Genomic DNA, 21,627 nt, shown 5'->3' with positions numbered 1-21,627 from the left:
CACGTCTTTACACTGAGCTAAAAAATTTCACATAATGGCCCCGAGGCGGGACATCGCTGCGTCCGCTGATAGGCTGAAGCTCCGTGTGACGTGCCGGGCTAACAGGAAGTAAGAAGAATACAGCCCGGGGACCGAACACCTGTACCGGAGTGTACCGGAGCTCCGGGGGCGCGTTGGCAGGTAAGAGAAAGTGCGTTTTCTTTTATTTTGCAGCCCGGATGGGATAAAAGGAAAAAAGTGTGCGCCGGAGTACTCCTTTAAATATGAGAAACATTGTTAGAATTTTGAGCAACTTCTTGAAGAGGTAAACTTTATTACTTTGTATTCGTTATGCAATTGTTTATGTAAAAGAATAAATAAAGAACCTTTTTCCTTCCAATCCGCGACATATATGGGAATTTACGAGCGTGTAACTGGGTCTTCAATCCGTGTAATAATGGCGCAAAGTGTGAAGTAAAGAGATCTTGTACCAGATGTGATCAGATCTCTAGGGATTTTATACCCCGGGGAGGACAAAGAAAAGGAAAAGAATTACACCGATGTTTACTGAACCCGGGGGACGCTGAGATATTGACGACTTCTCATATAGAAAAATGGATTTTACGATCTGAGACCGAAAATAGACGTCAAGACGGGAAACGCTGGTCTAGGGTTTGTGATAAATAAAAGTATCTGCAGCGTCTTATGTTCAGAAGAGACGATCTTCAAGGGAGACGCGCGGATCCTGTCTGATGCCTTGAATTAAAGTCTCTATAATCATAATGAGAAGGGGGCGGGGACAACACTGACGCGTTACATTCCCTATATACAACCTCAGGGACAATATTACATTTATTATAAGTCCAGTGTGCGGAGATGAATATAAGAATAATAAATCATATAATATAGAGAACTTCTTAAAAATTGGTAACAAGTTTGGAAATGATATATATATATATTACTGTCAACTATCCTATGTACATGGTTAATATATAGATGTGTTATCTGCATCAATTATTCCTCTGAATTGACTTCTCCCCTGTGAGTTCTTTTCTTTGATGCTGATGAAGACTTGACTTCTGTGTAAAACATTTCCCACATTTTGAACATGAAAATGGCTTCTCTCCTGTGTGAGTTATTTGATGTACAACAAGATGTGGTTTCTGAGTAAAACATTTCCCACATTTTGAACATGAAAATGGCTTCTTCCCTGTGTGAGTTCTTTGATGTTTAACAAGATCTGATTTCTGAGCAAAACATTTTCCACATTCTAAACATGAAAATGGCTTCTCTCTTGTATGAGTTCTTTGATGTTTAACAAAACTTGATTGAAAAGTAAAACATTTCCCACATTCTGAACATGAAAAGGGCTTCTCTCCTGTGTGAGTTCTTTTATGTACAACAAGAATTGATTTCTGATTAAAACATTTCCCACATTCTGAACATGAAAATGGCTTCTCTCCTGTGTGAGTTCTTTGATGTGTAACAAGACTTGATTTAAAAGGAAAACATTTCCCACATTCTGAGCATGAATATGCTTTCTTTCCTGTATGAGCTCGTTGATGTCCAACACCCCTTCTGTGACCTTTATTTTGCTGAACATCCTGTGATGACTGAGAAGACAGGACCTGTATATAAGGATGAGATGACAGATCTTGGCTGTGAAGGGCTGAGGGTGTATCTGGGATAATGGAATGTTCTTCATATGTATCTTGTGTGATATCATCATCTGCTTTATAATCTGAAGATATAAGATTCTCCTCTGGTCTCCTGGTACAGTCATCTGCCAAGAATAAAACCGATTTTATTATCAGTATTAAAGGGGTTCTCCACCATAAGGTTATTTAGTACGTACCTGGCAGGCAGTAATGGACATGCTTAGGAAGGATCTGCGCTTGTTTTGGAGCTAAATGGCTATGTTGTGAGATTACATAACACTGTGGCTTTTTGTGAACTGGTATTTACTGTTTGAGTTTCCTTCTTTGCCTACAAATCCCATAATTCCATTTTCCTCCCTCCCACACATCACCCACCCCACCCATTGAAACATAAATGAGCTGCATCCATTCCAAAGGCCTGTGGTTTTCAATCAGGGTGCCTACAGCTGTTGCATTAGTTGTAGATTGATCTCTCTCCCACCAAGCGATCGCTCCACCCATTGAAGCAGACAGGCTCCCTGTCATCAGGTGACTAGTGATGTCAGGTCTCGGCCGCATTGCAACCTGGGAAAAATCTGAGACAACAGTCATTTTGTATGCTGGTGAAAATAAATATTGGGGTGAAAATCACAGAAGAATTGTGAGAAAACCGTCACACACAGGTACAGACACTATATTATGAACTACACTAACTTTACAGCCCCTGTATCATAGTAAAAAAAATCCTGGAATACCCCTTTAACCCCTTAACAACCCAGGAAATTGTGTTTTCATTTTTTCCTCCTCTCCTCATAGCCATAACTCTCTTATCTTTCCATCTACACTGCGTTTTAGGGCTTGTTTTTTGTGGGACGGATCTTACATTGTATTAATGTGCATTAAGATATAAGTCCGGTCCATATGATCACAGCGATATCTAATTTGCATAGTTTTCGTTACACTTTACTACTTTTTAAAAACAATTACAACAAAAAGCAAACAGTGTAAGTACAGACCATGGAAGTCTATGACAAAATCCCATTCAGCACAGCATGATGTATACAGAGTGAGGACAGCTGCATAACACAGTCACTGACTACAGACACAATACAACCTAAACCGGGGACCTTAAAGGGGTACTCCACCCACAGACATCTTATCCACTATCCAAAGGATAAAATGTCTGATCGTGGGGGAAGAAAGGAAGAAGAAAGACAGAAGAGGAAAGGGTTAAAAGGAAGAGACAAGAGTGAGGAGGACAGAAAAGAGGTGAAACCCGAGGGAGAACCACACCGCCCCCCCCCCCCCCATACCTTATGGAACTTATCAGGACACTTTCTTATTCAAGGTGAGGGTTTTTTTCAAAAATATTGCAAAACTTAACCTATATTTACAATTTAGTTGTTTTCTGTAGATTTTAAGTCTTCAGATTCGTTCACACGTTTCCATGGTTACATGGTTTTTCTGCAATTTGCGCAACTATGGCAATAGCCAAATTTGGAAAATCATGGCAAATATACAATGTATGGACACAGCCTTAGGGAAGGTGTATAACTACCATATATCCTGATCCCATAGAGATAACAGCAGCAGTATACAGATAGAGCTGGAGAGGAGGCATATATCTACTATATATCCTGATCCCATAGAGATAGCAGCAGTATACAGATAGAGCTGGAGGGGGAGGTGTATAACTGCTATGTATCCTGATCCCATAGAGATAACAGCAGCAGTATACAGATAGAGCTGGAGAGGAGGCATATATCTACTCTATATCCTGATCCCATAGAGATAACAGCAGCAGTATACAGATAGAGCTGGAGAGGAGGCATATATCTACTCTATATCCTGATCCCATAGAGATAGCAGCAGTATACAGATTGAGCTGGAGGAGAGGTGTATAACTGCTATGTATCCTGATCCCATACAGATAGCAACAGTATTCAGACAGAGCTGGAGGGGAGGTGTATAGTTACTATATATCCCGATCCCATAGAAATAGCAGCAGCAGTATACAGATAAAGCTGGAGGGGAGGTATATAACTACTTTATATCCTGATAACATAGAGATAGCAGCAGTAGTATACAGACTGAGCTGGAGGGGAGGTGTATAACTACTATATATCCTGATCCCATAGAGATAGCAGCAGTATACAGATAGAGCTGTGGGGGATGTGTATAACTACTATATATCCTGATCCCATAGAGATAGCAGCAGTATACAGAGCACTGTTTCAGACAGAAAAGAAATTCAAAATGAAAAGAACTTCCTCTGTAGCATACAGAGGCCGATAAGTGCTGGAAGGATTAAGATTTTTAAATAGAAGTAATTTACAAATCTGTTAAACTTTTTGGCACCAGTTGATTTAAAAAAAATTGTTTTCCACCGGAGTACCCCTTTAAGCATGAAAGACACAGAGAAAGGCAGGAGCGCGTACATCTGTAGCTGGGACCCAGGACCGTTCCTCTGCTCCATAGCCTTTCCAGAGGATTAGATACTGGAGGCCGCCCCTGGACATATGGGAGTCAAGGATACTGCAGACCTCATAATCCCACCCCGGCAAGGTGTAGTGAGGTGTAGTGATTGCATAACAACAACTTTAACCCCTTAAGGACGCAGGACGTACTCAAACGGCCCCTTTTCCGAGTCCTTAAGGACTCAGGATGTTTGAGTACGTCCTGTCCATACCCGGCCCCCCCACCGCTGCTGAAATCGTTCAGCAGGCATCCCAGCATATCGCCCAGGGGGGTCATTATGTCCCCCCATGTCGGCGATGGCCGCAGATCGCTGGACAATTCAGTCCAGCGATCTGCGGCGGATTCCGGGTCAATCGGCTCTCCAGTGACCCGATGACCCGGAATTACTGGCTGATCGGGGCCGTCAGAGACGGCCCCGAACAGCCAGAGCCTGCAGGGGTGAGGTGGCACTGGTGCAACCTCACGATCACCCTGATTCGTCGGCCGGTTTCCCGGCCAACCAATCAGGGCGCCTGCTGCGGGTGTCACTCCCGCAACCCGCTCCGCCCCTCTTCCAGAGGATGTGAGCGGGTGCGGGACGTGCACACCGGGAGCTGGGGACCCCGATCCCCGGCGTGAATGCTGGGATCGGGGCCCCAGGAGCAGCAGCGACGACGAGAAACTGACCTGATGCGGCTGGATAGTTGAAGGTGAGTGACAGCCTCCTGCTGTTGCTTAGCAACAGCTCCCAGCATGCAAAAAGGGCATGCTGGGAGCTGTAGTTATGCAACAGCAGGAGGCAGACCACCACAACTCCCAGCATGCCCTTATGGGCATGCTGGGACTTATAGTTTTGCAACAGCTGGAGGCACATTTTTTCTATGGAAAAGTGTACCTTCAGCTGTTGTGTAACTACAACTCCCAGCTTGCACAAACAGCTAAAGTGCATGCTGGGAGTTGTAGTGGTGCATCTGCTGGTTGCATAACTACAACTCCCAGCATGCCCGTTGGCTGTCGGTGACTGCTGAAAGTTGTAGTTTTGCAACAGCTGAAGGCACACTGAGTTAAGTAGCAAACCAGTGTGTCTCCAGCTGTTACATAACTACAATCCCCAGCATCCCCAGCCAAAGTAGTATGCCTCCAGCTGTTGCATAACTACAACACCCAGCATGCCCTTCCGCTGTCCGTACATGCTGGGGGTTGTAGCTTTTGCAACAGCTGAAGGCACACTGGTTGCAAAACACTGAGTTTGTTACCAAACTCGGTGTTTCACAACCAGTGTGCCTCCAGCTGTTGCAAAACTACAACTCCCAACATGCACTGATAGACCGTACATGCTGGGAGTTGTAGTTTTGCAACAGCTGGATGTTCCCCCACCTCCCCAATGTGAACGTACAGGGTACACTCACATGGGCAGAGGTTAACAGTAAGTATCCGGCTGCAAGTCTGAGCTGTGGCAAATTTTCTGCCGCAGCTCAAACTGCCAGCGCGAAACTACTGTGAACCCCCGCCCGTGTGACTGTACCCTAAAAACACTACACTACACTAACACAAAATAAAATAAAAAGTAAAAAAACACTACATATACACATACCCCTACACAGCCCCCCTCCCCAACAAAAATGAAAAACGTCTGGTACGTCACTGTTTCCAAAACGGAGCCTCCAGCTGTTGCAAAACAACTACTCCCAGTATTACCAGACAGCCACTGACTGTCCAGGCATGCTGGGAGTTTTACAACAGCTGGAGGCCCCCTGTTTGGGAATCACTGGCGTAGAATACCCCTATATCCACCCCTATGCAATCCCTAATTTAGGCCTCAAATGCCCTGTCGTATTTCAAGGCAACAGTTTAGGGTCACATATGGGGTATCGCCGTACTCGGGAGAAATTGTGTTACAAATTTTGGGGGGTATTTTCTGCTTTTACCCTTTTTAAAAATGTAAATTTTTGGGGAAAAGAAGCATTTTAGGTAAAAAAAACATTTTTTTTTTTTTACATATGCAAAAGTCGTGAAACACCTGTGGGGTATTAAGGTTCACTTAACCCCTTGTTACGTTCCCCGAGGGGTCTAGTTTCTAAAATGGTATGCCATGTGTTTTTTTTTTTTGCTGTTCAGGCACCATAGGGGCTTCCTAAATGCGGCATGCCCCCAGAGCAAAATTTGCTTTCAAAAAGCCAAATGGGTATTTTCTGCTATTACCCTTTTTTAAAAATGTAAAACTTTTAGGAAACCAAGCATTTTAGGGAATTTTTATATATATATTTTTTTTTTTACATATGCAAAAGTCGTGAATCACCTGTGGGGTATTAAGGTTCACTTTACCCCTTGTTATGTTCCCCGAGAGGGGTCTAGTTTCCAAAATGGTATGCCATGTGGGTTTTTTGCTGTTCTGGCACCATAGGGGCTTCCTAAAGGTGACATGCCCCCAAAAAAACATTTTTCGCTCCTTCCCTTCTGAGCCCTCTACTGCGCCCGCCGAACACTTTACATAGACATATGAGGTATGTGCTTACTCGAGAGAAATTGGGTTTCAAATACAAGTAAAAATGTTCTCCTTTTTACCCCTTGCAAAAATTCAAAAATTGGGTCTACAAGAACATGCGAGTGTAAAAAAATTAAGATTTTGAATTTTATCCTTCACTTTGCTGCTATTCCCGTGAAACACCTAAAGGGTTAAAACGCTGACTGAATGTCATTTTGAATACTTTGTGGGGTGCAGTTTTTATAATGGGGTCATTTGTGGGGTATTTCTGAACTGGTCCCTGAAAAAAAGTGAGTTTCAAAATTTTGTGAAAAATTGCTGCTGGACTTTGAAGCCTCTGGTGTCTTCCAGAAGTAAAAACTTGTCAATTTTATGATGCAAATATAAAGTAGACATCAAAAATATTTGGAATATCCATTTTCCTTACAAGCAGAGAGCTTCAAAGTTAGAAAAATGATAAATTTTCAAATTTTTCATCAAATTTTGAGATTTTTCACCAAGAAAGGATGCAAGTTACCACACAATTTTACCACTAACATAAAGTAGAATATGTAACGAAAAAACAATCTCGGAATCAGAATGATAACTAAAAGCATTCCAGAGTTATTAATGTTTAAAGTGACAGTCGTCAGAATTGCAAAAAATGGCCGAGTCCTTAAGGTGAAAAAGGGAACAGTCCTTAAGGGGTTAAGAATGAAATGTGGATGACCTTGGAAGTCTGTATTGAGGGCACGAGGCTAAGTTCATAGGCAACATTCCAGGAATAAAAAAACAGGCCTTTTTTTTTTTCAAAGACCTCTCCCTGTCTGTCTCCAGGTTGGGTGTGGTTCTGCAGCTCAGTTCCATTGAAGTGAATGGAGACAAGTTGTAAAACCACATCCAAAGTGGAGACAAACAGGGCGCGGTCTTTGAAAGAAAAAAAAAAGGCCTGTTTTTTTATTCCTGGAATTCCCTTTAACCTGTCAAAGTACACGGTAGGGCCCAATATACAGGGGAGCCATTTTTATGGTGGAAGTGCAGGGAATCTTGTTTTGGGTGGACATCCATACCCTCTCCCGGATCTTCAAGGAGGGTGTCATTAATTGTCTTACAGTCATTCTGGAGCTTCTGCTACATGGACCTCTAGAGCGATCCTTGGAATAATACCCATGTGGACTGGGATTACTGGAGATGGTTTTCTAATGCCGGAACGTTTACTGGTGGAGAATTCAGAGTAATAAGGAGGGTTCGAAACTGTAGTCAGAAACGGAATCACACTCGAGGATGAATTCACGGCGTTGTTACAGGCAAACTCCGCCCAAGGGTAACCGGTCCGATATATAGAAGAGCAGAAATTACTCCAAGACCTGATTAAAACGTTCCATGGTAACAATAGATTGTGGGTTGTGGGGCGAGGAGAAGAAAAGCTTGATACCCATTTAGTCCAAAAACTCAGTAGGAGGAGCGGCTCTAATCCAATACTGAACAATGAGTTTTCTGGCCAATCCCAGAGGGCTCCGCTCCACATCCTAGAAGACCCAACAGGCAAGTTATAGGCTCCAATAGATAAACCCGTACACTGTATGAATGAGCAGTATCAGGAACTTACAGAGGAGATTCCCAAACCATATGGAACAAGTGGGCAGCCAGATAGCCGCACCTCGTCTGCCCGACCTATTTATTTATTAATCCCAGAGAAAAAACCTACAAAAAACTACAGCTCATGGCGCAAACAATAAACCCTAATACAGATCCGTAGGTGGAAAAATATAAAAGTTATAGAGATCAGAACAGGAGCAGAGCTTAGAGCGGTGAGAATGGGGCCCCCAACAGGCAGGTGACAGTACTACATATAGGGCTAGAATACAGTCAGCAGGTATGACTGGTATGAGACAGGGCATCAGCTTTAGGTTATGTTCACACCGCAGAATTCTGCAGGAATATTCCACACGGACACTAAGCTGCAGCAGAGTCCGCTTGATTTCCATAAGATTTTAGTATATGTGCTGTCGAGGCGACTTCTATAAGATTCTGCTGCACTGTGCACACGACGGAATGTCCAGATTAGACTTGTTTATTCTTTCTGCAGATTCCGCTCAGAAATGAGACGACCATCGGATCCTTCAAATCTGCGGAATGTCGCCCGTGTTTTCTGGGTGTTCATTCCGCACATTTTCAGCCATTTGAACCCGGCCTTAGTGTTCTTAATGCCAAGAAGAAAGGAGACACATAATAAAATGGGGAGAAGAAGAAGAGAGCCCACCTAGCCTGTCCTAGAGATAAACATTTGGCCGCAGGGAGGTAAATGAAGTGTTTGTGGTCCATAAGAATTAGAATAGGTCAGGTAGTACCCACAGACAAGTGCGGCCACTCCTTGAGGGACAAATGATGGCCACTGAGGAAAGATTCCTGGTAATAAAGCTATAAGGATAAAATGGTCTCTCTGGGGTAGGAAGGTGAGACACCTATTCTGTCTCAGACGCATCGTATGAATAGGAAAGCTGGGTTGTGGTGACCCAGGATGGGAGCTGTGGTGACGGCAGCTTTCAGAGTGTAAAACGTTTGTGACCTTCGTGGAATTCACATTTCTCCAGTTTGTAATACAGAACAATCTCTCACAACGTAGCAATGCAGCTAAAGATTACAGCGCCGGAACTCTGCATATACTACACGGATGTGAGTAAGTGACCCCTCTTTGTAAAGCTGTTTACCCCACTATAACCCCGTATATTGGCTTTAGTGTGGAGAACAAGGGGTCAGATTCTCTATAAGTTACTTTGGATAAGACTGTAATGTGATTGTGGCCCCACAGTGCTCTCTGCTGACACCTCTGTCCAGGTCAGGAACTGTCCACAGCAGAAGCAAATCCTCATAGCGAACCTCTCCTGCTCTGACCAGTTTCTGACATGAACAGAGGTGTCAGCAGAGAGCAGTGTGGTCAGACTGGAAAAAACTAGACAACTCCCTCTGGAGCATACAGCAGCTGATAAGTACTGGAATGATTAAGATTTTTAAATATAAGTAATGTACAATACTGAATAAATTTCGAGAACCAGTAGATTAAAATAATTAATTTCCATCGGAGAACCCCTTTAAACAAAATTCCATATAAAATTATTAGTCAGTGACTGAGCAGAATCTGTGACTTTTACTACTCACCTGGGCAGTTCCCTGTAGGAATTTCCTTCTCATTCTGCTCATCACTGCTCAAATCTGTCTCTTCTTCTTCTTCATTTATGTCTGTAGCATTAATATAGATCAGATCTTTCCCTGTAGGAATGTCCTCCTTATACTGCTCATCACCGCTCACGTCTGTCTCTTCTTCCTTTATGTCTGTAGCATTAATATAGATCAGATCTTTCCCTGTAGAAATGTTCTCCTTATACTGCTCATCACTGCTCACATCTGTCTCTGAAGCATTAATATTGTTCAGATCTTCTCCCTGACTCATAAAATGTGGAAGAAATATAGTAAAAGTCATCAGACAGTAGGAGAAGTCACGTGGGATGTTATAGATGAGCAGGAGATGAGGAGTCATGGAGGGTGAGGAGACTGACCACAAGAGCTTCACAGCCCTTCTACAGATCATAGGGAATATCTCCATCTACCTGATCATCCTGTGGAAGAAGAGGACGGGGACACCTCTCTGGTGCTGATCTCTTACTGGGTCTGACTGTAGGGAACACATACAGAGACTGAATTCATTCTTTACATACAAATAATGAGAGGACGTGTGTATATAGTCATGTCTATTACCTGGTGATGTGAGGGGCTGCTGATCCTCCATCATCACCTGATCCTTGTGTCCTTCTACATACTCCCACTCCTCCATGGAGAAATAGACCGCCACGTCCTGACACCTTATAGGAACCTGACACATAATGATACAGTCATCACCCCGACCCCTCCGGTGGTGTTACTGTATAATGTCCCAGCATTCCCAGCAGTGTCACCTCTCCAGTCATCACCAGACCCCTCCATTACTGTATAATGTCCCAGCATTCCCAGCAGTGTCACCTCTCCAGTCATCACCAGACCCCTCCATTACTGTATAATGTCCCAGCAGTGTCACCTCTCCAGTCATCACCAGACCCCTCCATTACTGTATAATGTCCCAGCAGTGTCACCTCTCCAGTCATCACCAGACCCCTCCATTACTGTATAATGTCCCAGCAGTGTCACCTCTCCAGTCATCACCAGACCCCTCCATTACTGTATAATGTCCCAACAGTGTCACCTCTCCAGTCATCACCAGACCCCTCCATTACTGTATAATGTCCCAGCAGGGTCACCTCTCCAGTCATCACCAGACCCCTCCATTACTGTATAATGTCCCAGCAGTCACCTCTCCAGTCATCATCAGACCCCTCCATTACTGTATAATGTCCCAGCAGTGTCACCTCTCCAGTCATCACCAGACCCCTCCATTACTGTATAATGTCCCAGCAGTGTCACCTCTCCAGTCATCACCAGACCCCTCCATTACTGTATAATGTCCCAGCAGTGTCACCTCTCCAGTCATCACCAGACCCCTCCATTACTGTATAATGTCCCAGCAGTGTCATCTCTCCAGTCATCACCAGACCCCTCCATTACTGTATAATGTCCCAGCAGTGTCACCTCTCCAGTCATCACCAGACCCCTCCATTACTGTATAATGTCCCAGCAGTGTCACTTCTCCAGTCATCACCAGACCCCTCCATTACTGTATAATGTCCCAGCAGTGTCACCTCTCCAGTCATCACCAGACCCCTCCATTACTGTATAATGTCCTAGCAGTGTCACCTCTCCAGTCATCATCAGACCCCTCCATTACTGTATAATGTCCCAGCAGGGTCACCTCTCCAGTCATCACCAGACCCCTCCATTACTGTATAATGTCCCAGCAGGGTCACCTCTCCAGTCATCACCAGACCCCTCCATTACTGTATAATGTCCCAGCAGTGTCACCTCTCCAGTCATCACCAGACCCCTCCATTACTGTATAATGTCCCAGCAGGGTCACCTCTCCAGTCATCACCAGACCCCTCCATTACTGTATAATGTCCCAGCAGTGTCACCTCTCCAGTCATCACCAGACCCCTCCATTACTGTGTAATGTCCCAGCAGGGTCACCTCTCCAGTCATCACCAGACCCCTCCATTACTGTATAATGTCCCAGCAGTGTCACCTCTCCAGTCATCACCAGACCCCTCCATTACTGTATAATGTCCCAGCAGTGTCACCTCTCCAGTCATCACCAGACCCCTCCATTACTGTATAATGTCCCAGCAGGGTCACCTCTCCAGTCATCACCAGACCCCTCCATTACTGTATAATGTCCCAGCAGGGTCACCTCTCCAGTCATCACCAGACCCCTCCATTACTGTATAATGTCCCAGCAGTATCACCTCTCCAGTCATCACCAGACCCTTCCATTACTGTATAATGTCCCAGCAGGGTCACCTCTCCAGTCATCACCAGACCCCTCCATTACTGTATAATGTCCCAGCAGTGTCACCTCTCCAGTCATCACCAGACCCCTCCATTACTGTATAATGTCCCAGCAGTGTCACCTCTCCAGTCATCACCAGACCCCTCCATTACTGTATAATGTCCGAGCAGTGTCACCTCTCCAGTCATCACCAGACCCCTCCATTACTGTATAATGTCCCAGCAGTGTCACCTCTCCAGTCATCACCAGACCCCTCCATTACTGTATAATGTCCCAGCAGTGTCACCTCTCCAGTCATCACCAGACCCCTCCATTACTGTATAATGTCCCAGCAGTGTCACCTCTCCAGTCATCACCAGACCCCTCCATTACTGTATAATGTCCCAGCAGTGTCACCTCTCCAGTCATCACCAGACCCCTCCATTACTGTATAATGTCCCAGCAGTGTCACCTCTCCAGTCATCACCAGACCCCCCCATTACTGTATAATGTCCCAGCAGTGTCACCTCTCCAGTCATCACCAGACCCCTCCATTACTGTATAATGTCCGAGCAGTGTCACCTCTCAGTCATCACCAGACCCCTCCATTACTGTATAATGTCTCAGCAGTGTCACCTCTCCAGTCATCACCAGACCCCTCCATTACTGTATAATGTCCCAGTATTCCCAGCAGTGTCACCTCTCCAGTCATCACCAGACCCCTCCATTACTGTATAATGTCCCAGCAGTGTCACCTCTCCAGTCATCACCAGGCCCCTCCATTACTGTATAATGTCCCAGCAGGGTCACCTCTCCAGTCATCACCAGACCCCTCCATTACTGTATAATGTCCCAGCAGTGTCACCTCTCCAGTCATCACCAGACCCCTCCATTACTGTATAATGTCCCAGTATTCCCAGCAGTGTCACCTCTCCAGTTATCACCAGACCCCTCCATTACTGTATAATGTCCCAGCAGTGTCACCTCTCCAGTCATCACCAGACCCCTCCATTACTGTATAATGTCCCAGCAGTGTCACCTCTCCAGTCATCACCAGACCCCTCCATTACTGTATAATGTCCCAGCAGTGTCACCTCTCCAGTCATCACCAGACCCCTCCATTACTGTATAATGTCCCAGCAGTGTCACCTCTCCAGTCATCACCAGACCCCTCCATTACTGTATAATGTCCCAGCATTCCCAGCAGTGTCACCTCTCTAGTCATCACCAGACCCCTCCATTACTGTATAATGTCCCAGCATTCCCAGCAGTGTCACCTCTCCAGTCATCACCAGACCCCTCCATTACTGTATAATGTCCCAGCAGTGTCACCTCTCCAGTCATCACCAGACCCCTCCATTACTGTATAATGTCCCAGCAGTGTCACCTCTCCAGTCATCACCAGACCCCTCCATTACTGTATAATGTCCCAGCAGGGTCACCTCTCCAGTCATCACCAGACCCCTCCATTACTGTATAATGTCCCAGAATTCCCAGCAGTGTCACCTCTCCAGTCATCACCAGACCCCTCCATTACTGTATAATGTCCCAGCAGTGTCACCTCTCCAGTCATCACCAGACCCCTCCATTACTGTATAATGTCCCAGCAGTGTCACCTCTCCAGTCATCACCAGACCCCTCCATTACTGTATAATGTCCCAGCAGTGTCACCTCTCCAGTCATCACCAGACCCCTCCATTACTGTATAATGTCCTAGCAGTGTCACCTCTCCAGTCATCACCAGACCCCTCCATTACTGTATAATGTCCCAGCAGTGTCACCTCTCCAGTCATCACCAGACCCCTCCATTACTGTATAATGTCCCAGCAGTGTCACCTCTCCAGTCATCACCAGACCCCTCCATTACTGTATAATGTCCCAGCAGTGTCACCTCTCCAGTCATCACCAGACCCCTCCATTACTGTATAATGTCCCAGCAGGGTCACCTCTCCAGTCATCACCAGACCCCTCCATTACTGTATAATGTCCCAGCAGTGTCACCTCTCCAGTCATCACCAGACCCCTCCATTACTGTATAATGTCCCAGCAGTGTCACCTCTCCAGTCATCACCAGACCCCTCCATTACTGTATAATGTCCCAGCATTCCCAGCAGTGTCACCTCTCCAGTCATCACCAGACCCCTCCATTACTGTATAATGTCCCAGCAGTGTCACCTCTCCAGTCATCACCAGACCCCTCCATTACTGTATAATGTCCCAGCAGGGTCACCTCTCCAGTCATCACCAGACCCCTCCATTACTGTATAATGTCCCAGCAGGGTCACCTCTCCAGTCATCACCAGACCCCTCCATTACTGTATAATGTCCCAGCTTTCCCAGCAGTGTCACCTCTCCAGTCATCACCAGACCCCTCCATTACTGTATAATGTCCCAGCAGTGTCACCTCTCCAGTAATCACCAGACCCCTCCATTACTGTATAATGTCCCAGCAGTGTCATCTCTCCAGTCATCACCAGACCCCTCCATTACTGTATAATGTCCCAGCAGTGTCACCTCTCCAGTCATCACCAGACCCCTCCATTACTGTATAATGTCCCAGCAGTGTCACCTCTCCAGTCATCACCAGACCCCTCCATTACTGTATAATGTCCCAGCAGTGTCACCTCTCCAGTCATCACCAGACCCCTCCATTACTGTATAATGTCCCAGCAGTGTCACCTCTCCAGTCATCACCAGACCCCTCCATTACTGTATTATGTCCCAGCAGTGTCACCTCTCCAGACATCACCAGACCCCTCCATTACTGTATAATATCCCAGCAGTGTCACCACTCCAGTCATCACCAGACCCCTCCATTACTGTATAATGTCCCAGCAGTGTCACCTCTCCAGTCATCACCAGACCCCTCCATTACTGTATAATGTCCCAGCAGGGTCACCTCTCCAGTCATCACCAGACCCCTCCATTACTGTATAATGTCTCAGCAGTGTCACCTCTCCAGTCATCACCAGACCCCTCCATTACTGTATGATGTCCCAGCAGTGTCACCTCTCCAGTCATCACCAGACCCCTCCATTACTGTATAATGTCCCAGCATTCCCAGCAGTGTCACCTCTCCAGTCATCACCAGACCCCTCCATTACTGTATAATGTCCCAGCAGTGTCACCTCTCCAGTCATCACCAGACCCCTCCATTACTGTATAATGTCCCAGCAGTGTCACCTCTCCAGTCATCACCAGACCCCTCCATTACTGTATAATGTCCCAGCAGTGTCACCTCTCCAGTCATCACCAGACCCCTCCATTACTGTATAATGTCCCAGCAGTGTCACCTCTCCAGTCATCACCAGACCCCTCCATTACTGTATAATGTCCCAGCAGTGTCACCTCTCCAGTCATCACCAGACCCCTCCATTACTGTATTATGTCCCAGCAGTGTCACCTCTCCAGACATCACCAGACCCCTCCATTACTGTATAATATCCCAGCAGTGTCACCACTCCAGTCATCACCAGACCCCTCCATTACTGTATAATGTCCCAGCAGTGTCACCTCTCCAGTCATCACCAGACCCCTCCATTACTGTATAATGTCCCAGCAGTGTCACCTCTCGTCATCACCAGACCCCTCCATTACTGTATAATGTCCCAGCAGTGTCACCTCTCCAGTCAGCAGCTCCATCATCTTGTTGATGAGTTCTAGGATCTTCTGTTCATCCATTTCCTCATGTATCAGGGAGTGAGGTGGGGGCAACGGGATTGGGCTCAGGGTTCTTCCCCATCCTTCACACACAGGGGCCCGACAGCGCCCACTAGAGGACTTCTTCACTACTGTGTAATCCTGTGTATGGAGAGACACATTAATATCACTACATACATTCCCAGAATCCCTCACCTCTCCAGTCATATCCATCTGTTATTACATAGATAAGAATGAGGTCATGTGACATCACTCCCAGAATCCCTCACCTCTCCAGTCATATCTATCTATTATTACATATATAAGAATGAGGTCATGTGACATCACTCCCAGAATCCCTCACCTCTCCAGTCATATCCATCTGTTATTACATCGATAAGAATGAGGTCATGTGACATCACTCCCAGAATCCCTCACTTCTCCAGTCATATCCATCTGTTATTACATGGATAAGAATGAGGTAATGGGACATCACTCCCAGAATCCCTCACCTCTCCAGTCATATCCATCTGTTATTATATAGATAAGAATGAGGTCATGTGACATCACTCCCAGAATCCCTCACCTCTCCAGTCATATTCATCTGTTATTACATAGATAAGAATGAGGTCATGTGACATCACTCCCAGAATCCCTCACCTCTCCAGTCATATCCATCTGTTATCACATAGATAAGAATGAGGTCATGTGACATCACTCTCAGAATCCCTCACCTCTCCAGTCATATCCATCTGTTATTACATAGATAAGAATGAGGTCATGTGACATCACTCCCAGAATCCCTCACCTCTCCAGTCATATCCATCTGTTATTACATAGATAAGAATGAGGTCATGTGACATCACTCCCAGAATCCCTCACCTCTCCAGTCATATCCATCTGTTATTACATAGATAAGAATGAGGTCATGTGACAACCCTCCCAGAATCCCTCACCTCTCCAGTCATGTCCATCTGTTATTACATAGATAAGAATGAGGTCATGTGACATCACTCCCAGAATCCCTCACCTCTCCAGTAAGCCGGAAGAGTATCTGTAGGGTGAGGTTTATGATCCTGTCGGCCATCTTGTTCCTGTCTCTCTCCATGGTTGATGGGTCATCCAGGAGAATTCTCTTATATAGAAGATATCAGCAGAGGATCCTGGATTGGAGAAACCTGAAGGGAAGAAGAGGAGATGATGATAAACCGCACCAGATTCTATGGAGAAATAAAATCCATTTCCTGTAGATAATCTGAGGAAACATCTGAGGAGACATTATAGTCACAATCATGGAGGCTGTAAACCTAGTCAGGGGATCCATCATAGTCTGGGGCGGAGTCATGGGGGATGGGCAGAATATGGAGACAGGAATCCACCTTCCATGTTATCCAGGTAATACCAGAAGCCACGAGTGGTGAGAAGATGGAAATGGTGGACAAAGTGTCTGAGGACTCTTCATCATCCAGTAGATGTGACCTGTGATGGTCGGAGGTCAGGAGGTCACTGTCCTATGTCACACACCTTCTCTTACCATCCTATTTTAACTATAGTCAGTTATTCTGATGCCAACTAGGTGTTTACCCCGACCACTGGAGGGCGCCAAATATCATGACTCCAGACAATAAACAGTTACACATATAAGGGATTTGGTGACACCGCACTGGAATCACTGATAAAGGGATCATCCATCTGGGATATTTCCACACACGATCGAGAACTTCTGCGTCCTACTAATCCCAAGGATTTCCTCACATCACCTTCTGTTATATACATACGTATACGCTTATTGTGAGCGGCTTTACCTCATCTCACCTTCTCTCATAGTGGACTGAGGACATCTAGACCTGATATTCCTTCATTGTATGTATCCCACTGCGAACAAACCATTGTGCCTCCCCTCAGGGGGTGTAAAGACCTTCACTCAGAGCAAACATGGTGGAAACATTACAACAACGAGACACAAACAAACCATTGTGCCTCCCCTCAGGGGTGTAAAGACCTTCACTCAGAGCAAACATGGCGGAAACATTACAACAACGAGACACAAACAAACCATTGTGCCTCCCCTCAGGGGTGTAAAGACCTTCACTCAGAGCAAACATGGCGGAAACATTACAACAACGAGACACAAACAAACCATTGTGCCTCCCCTCAGGGGTGTAAAGACCTTCACTCAGAGCAAACATGGCGGAAACATTACAACAACGAGACACAAACAAACCATTGTGCCTCCCCTCAGGGGTGTAAAGACCTTCACTCAGAGCAAACATGGCGGAAACATTACAACAACGAGACACAAACAAACCATTGTGCCTCCCCTCAGGGGTGTAAAGACCTTCACTCAGAGCAAACATAGCGGAAACATTACAACAACGAGACACAAACAAACCATTGTGCCTCCCCTCAGGGGTGTAAAGACCTTCACTCAGAGCAAACATGGCGGAAACATTACAACAACGAGACACAAACAAACCATTGTGCCCCCCCTCAGGGGTGTAAAGACCTTCACTCAGAGCAAACATGGCGGAAACATTACAACAACGAGACACAAACAAACCATTGTGCCTCCCCTCAGGGGTGTAAAGACCTTCACTCAGACCAAACATGGCGGAAACATTATAACAACGAGACACAAACAAACCATTGTGCCTCCCCTCAGGGGTGTAAAGACCTTCACTCAGAGCAAACATGGCGGAAACATTACAACAACGAGACACAAACAAACCATTGTGCCTCCCCTCAGGGGTGTAAAGACCTTCACTCAGAGCAAACATGGCGGAAACATTACAACAACGAGACACAAACAAACCATTGTGCCTCCCCTCAGGGGGTGTAAAGACCTTCACTCAGACCAAACATGGCGGAAACATTACAACAACGAGACACAAACAAACCATTGTGCCTCCCCTCAGGGGGTGTAAAGACTTCTTTGACATGGTCACATGACACTTCTCTGTGCTTTTTGTACTTTAGTTCACATAAAGCGTTGGAGGGATCATAGGTGAATGGATCCGCGTCACACTGGGAATTATTGTCCCGGAATGTTACATAATTGTCCAGAATCCGGGCAGAAAGCCAATCTGGTCTCCAGGGTTGGGACGACACTATGTCGGGAGTTTGAATCCTGACGTGGATGTTGCCCCTCCAGGTGCCCACGTTATAGACCCTTTTCATCTGGAACACGTTGTTTGTGGTAAAGGGGATGGAAAAGAGGGGCCCCGAGCAGAGAAGGCTGAGGGAGAAGCCTCTGAGGAGAGACCATATGTTACCACTGTGCCTCGTGTGCAGGCTGTGCAGCCGTAAGGAAGGAGGTAGAAGCAGCCACCGGGACAACAGAGGCGGCCATCTTAGATTGCTGTATGGAAGAAATGGCTAATACCCAGAGAAGAAATTAACCAAATGACAGGATGGGCAGGGAGGTGACCTGCAGCCCTTCACCATACAAACACGCCTCCTTCCATAGACCTGCATTGAGAGGGCGTGACGGAACGAGGGGCATGGCTGTGACACAACCCCCTGTGACACAACCACTGGGGCAGCAGAGTACCCCTTTAATGGGTTAATTATTAGCGGTGAGTCCTGGCTGCGTATAGCTCCTAAGCTCTAAATCCCATATGGGACGCAGGGCGTAAATGTACTGCATGTTCTTAACCCCTTAAGGACCAAGGACGTATGAGTACGTCCTTGGTCCCGCTCCTGTGATATAACGCGGGGTCCCACGGTGACCCTGCATCATATCACGGCGGGCCCGGCGTCATAGTGAAGCCAGGACCCGCCGCTAATAGCGCGCGACACTGATCGGGGTGCTGCGCGCTATTAACCCTTTAGCCGTGCGCTAAAAGCTGAGCCACGCGGCTAAAAGTGAAAGTAAAAAGTGCCGGTTAGCTCAGTGGGCTGTTCGGGATAGCCGCGGCGAAATCGCGGCATCCCGAACAGCTTACAGGACAGCCGGAGGGTCCCTACCTGCCTCCTCGCTGTCCGATCACCGAATGACTGCTCCGTGCCTGAGAATTATCGATCACTGGTTTCCTATGAGAAACCATTGATCAATGTAAAAGATCAGTGTGTGCAGTGTTATAGGTCCCTATGGGATAATAATGATCAATGTAAAAGATCAGTGTGCGCAGTGTTATAGGTCCCTGTAAAAGATCAGTGTGTGCAGTGTTATAGGTCCCTATGGGACCTATAACACTGCAAAAAAAAAAAAAGTGGAAAAAAAAAAGTGAAGATCATTTAACCCCTCCCCTATTAAAAGTTTGAATCACCCCCCCCCCCCCTTTCCCATAAAAAAAAAACACAGTGTAAATAAAAATAAACATATGTGGTATCGCCGTGTGCGGAAATGTCCGAATTATAAAAAAATATCATTAATTAAACCGCACGGTCAATGGCGTACGCGCAAAAAAATTCCAAAGTCCAAAATAGTACATTTTTGGTCACTTTTTATATAATTTAAAAATGAATAAAAAGCGATCAATAAGTCCTATCAATGCAAAAATGGTACCATTAAAAACTTCAAATCACGGCGCAAAAAATGAGCCCTCATACCGCCCCATACGCGGAAAAATAAAAAAGTTATAGGGGTCAGAAGATGACAATTTTAAACGTATTAATTTTCCTGCATGTAGTTATGATTTTTTCCAGAAGTCCGACAAAATCAAACCTATATAAGTAGGGTATCATTTTAATCGTATGGACCTACAGAATAAAGATAAGGTGTCATTTTTACTGAAAAATGTACTGTGTAGAAACGGAAGCCCCCAAAAGTTACAAAACGGCGTTTTTTTTTTCAATTTTATCTCACAAGCCATCATATGGATTTTTAGGTGCAAAATTGAAAGAGTTATGATTTTTTAAAGGCAAGGAGCAAAAAACGAAAGTGCAAAAACGGAAAAAACCCCGGTCCTTAAGGGGTTAAAGGAGTTCTGTAGTAAAAAAAATAACCAACGGATAGGGGACAAGTTATAGATCGCAAGGGTCTGACTGCTGGGACCCCCTGCGATCTCTTGTACGGGGCCCCGACAGTCCACAGGAAGGGGGCGTACCAACCCCTGCACATATGGCAGCCAAAACGCCCCCACCATGTATCCCATAGAAATACATGGAGGGGGAGCTTCGGCAGCTGCTTCCAGTGGGGGTCGGATCGCGCGCTTGCTGCAAACTGCCGTGACCCCGTACAGGAGATCGCGGGGGATCCCAGCTGTTGGACACCCGCAATCTATAACTTATCCCCTATCCTTTGGATAGAGGATGTTATTTGTCACTGCACTAGTCTTTTAAGGGTTAATAACATCCCCAATAATCCTGATCTGATGGTGACCGCACACACATACCTGTATCTGTAGAGGAGCCGTGTGCTTACAGGACCTGCGATGATGTCACCGTCATGTGATCAGTCACATGGAGGAGGAGTCACATGATCAGGGGCTGCTGCTCTGAGAGATCTCCACACACAACACAACAGCAGTGACTGCTCCACCAGGACCTGCTCTGTATCTGCTACATGCTGGAGGTGTAGGACCTGTGATGATGTCACAATCATGTGACCAGTACATTTGGGGGCAAAGTTTAGCAGTATAAATATGACTGTGGGTAAAGGACCTGTGGGGAGGATCATGTGACAGTTGTGGGCGGGGTTGTGTAGTGCTGGATAGAAGAGATTGTAGTTGAAGGACCTGTGATAATGGTCATGTGACAGCAGAGTCCTGCATACACTGAGCAGATGAGCCTAGAGCAGCAGCCCCTGATCATGTGACTCCTCCTCCTCCTCCATGTGACTGATCAAATGACGGTGACATCATCGCAGGTCCTGTAAGCACACGGCTCCTGTACTGTCTGCAGGTGGAGGTATATAAGGGTGTGGTGACATCAGGAGCGCTGGGGGAGGGGACATTACTATTAACTCCTTCAGGTCCACAAGGTTTTATGACTTAAGGAAGAAGATCACAAGATCCAGAACTTTCTATGTAGTTGTCTCTTTCTCTGTTGTTGTTTCTATTAGCAGCCGCCATTTCTCATCGTCTCCTCTTCTTCCC

At 46.0% G+C, this 21,627-nt stretch overlaps 2 protein-coding genes across 2 annotated transcripts in view; one reads left to right on the top strand and one right to left on the bottom strand.

Moving 5' to 3' along the window:
• The window catches only part of LOC130297916 (uncharacterized), a 203,106-nt gene that overhangs the window by 50,931 nt on the left and 130,548 nt on the right, over positions 1-21,627 (top strand).
• Positions 383-21,603, bottom strand: LOC130297917 (oocyte zinc finger protein XlCOF7.1-like). Its single transcript, XM_056550766.1, has 4 exons — positions 21,540-21,603; positions 10,146-10,210; positions 9,697-9,979; positions 383-1,762 (listed from the first exon to the last, which is right to left on the bottom strand). Exons 1-4 carry the CDS (start codon positions 21,601-21,603, stop codon positions 990-992), a joined length of 1,185 nt encoding a protein of 394 aa, XP_056406741.1. The 3' UTR covers positions 383-989.

The sequence above is a fragment of the Hyla sarda genome, assembly GCF_029499605.1.
Source record: "Hyla sarda isolate aHylSar1 chromosome 1 unlocalized genomic scaffold, aHylSar1.hap1 SUPER_1_unloc_1, whole genome shotgun sequence".
Lineage (NCBI taxonomy): Eukaryota > Metazoa > Chordata > Amphibia > Anura > Hylidae > Hyla > Hyla sarda.
The sequence above is the reverse complement of the archived record's forward strand: the minus strand, read 5'-3'. Positions and strand labels throughout refer to the sequence as shown.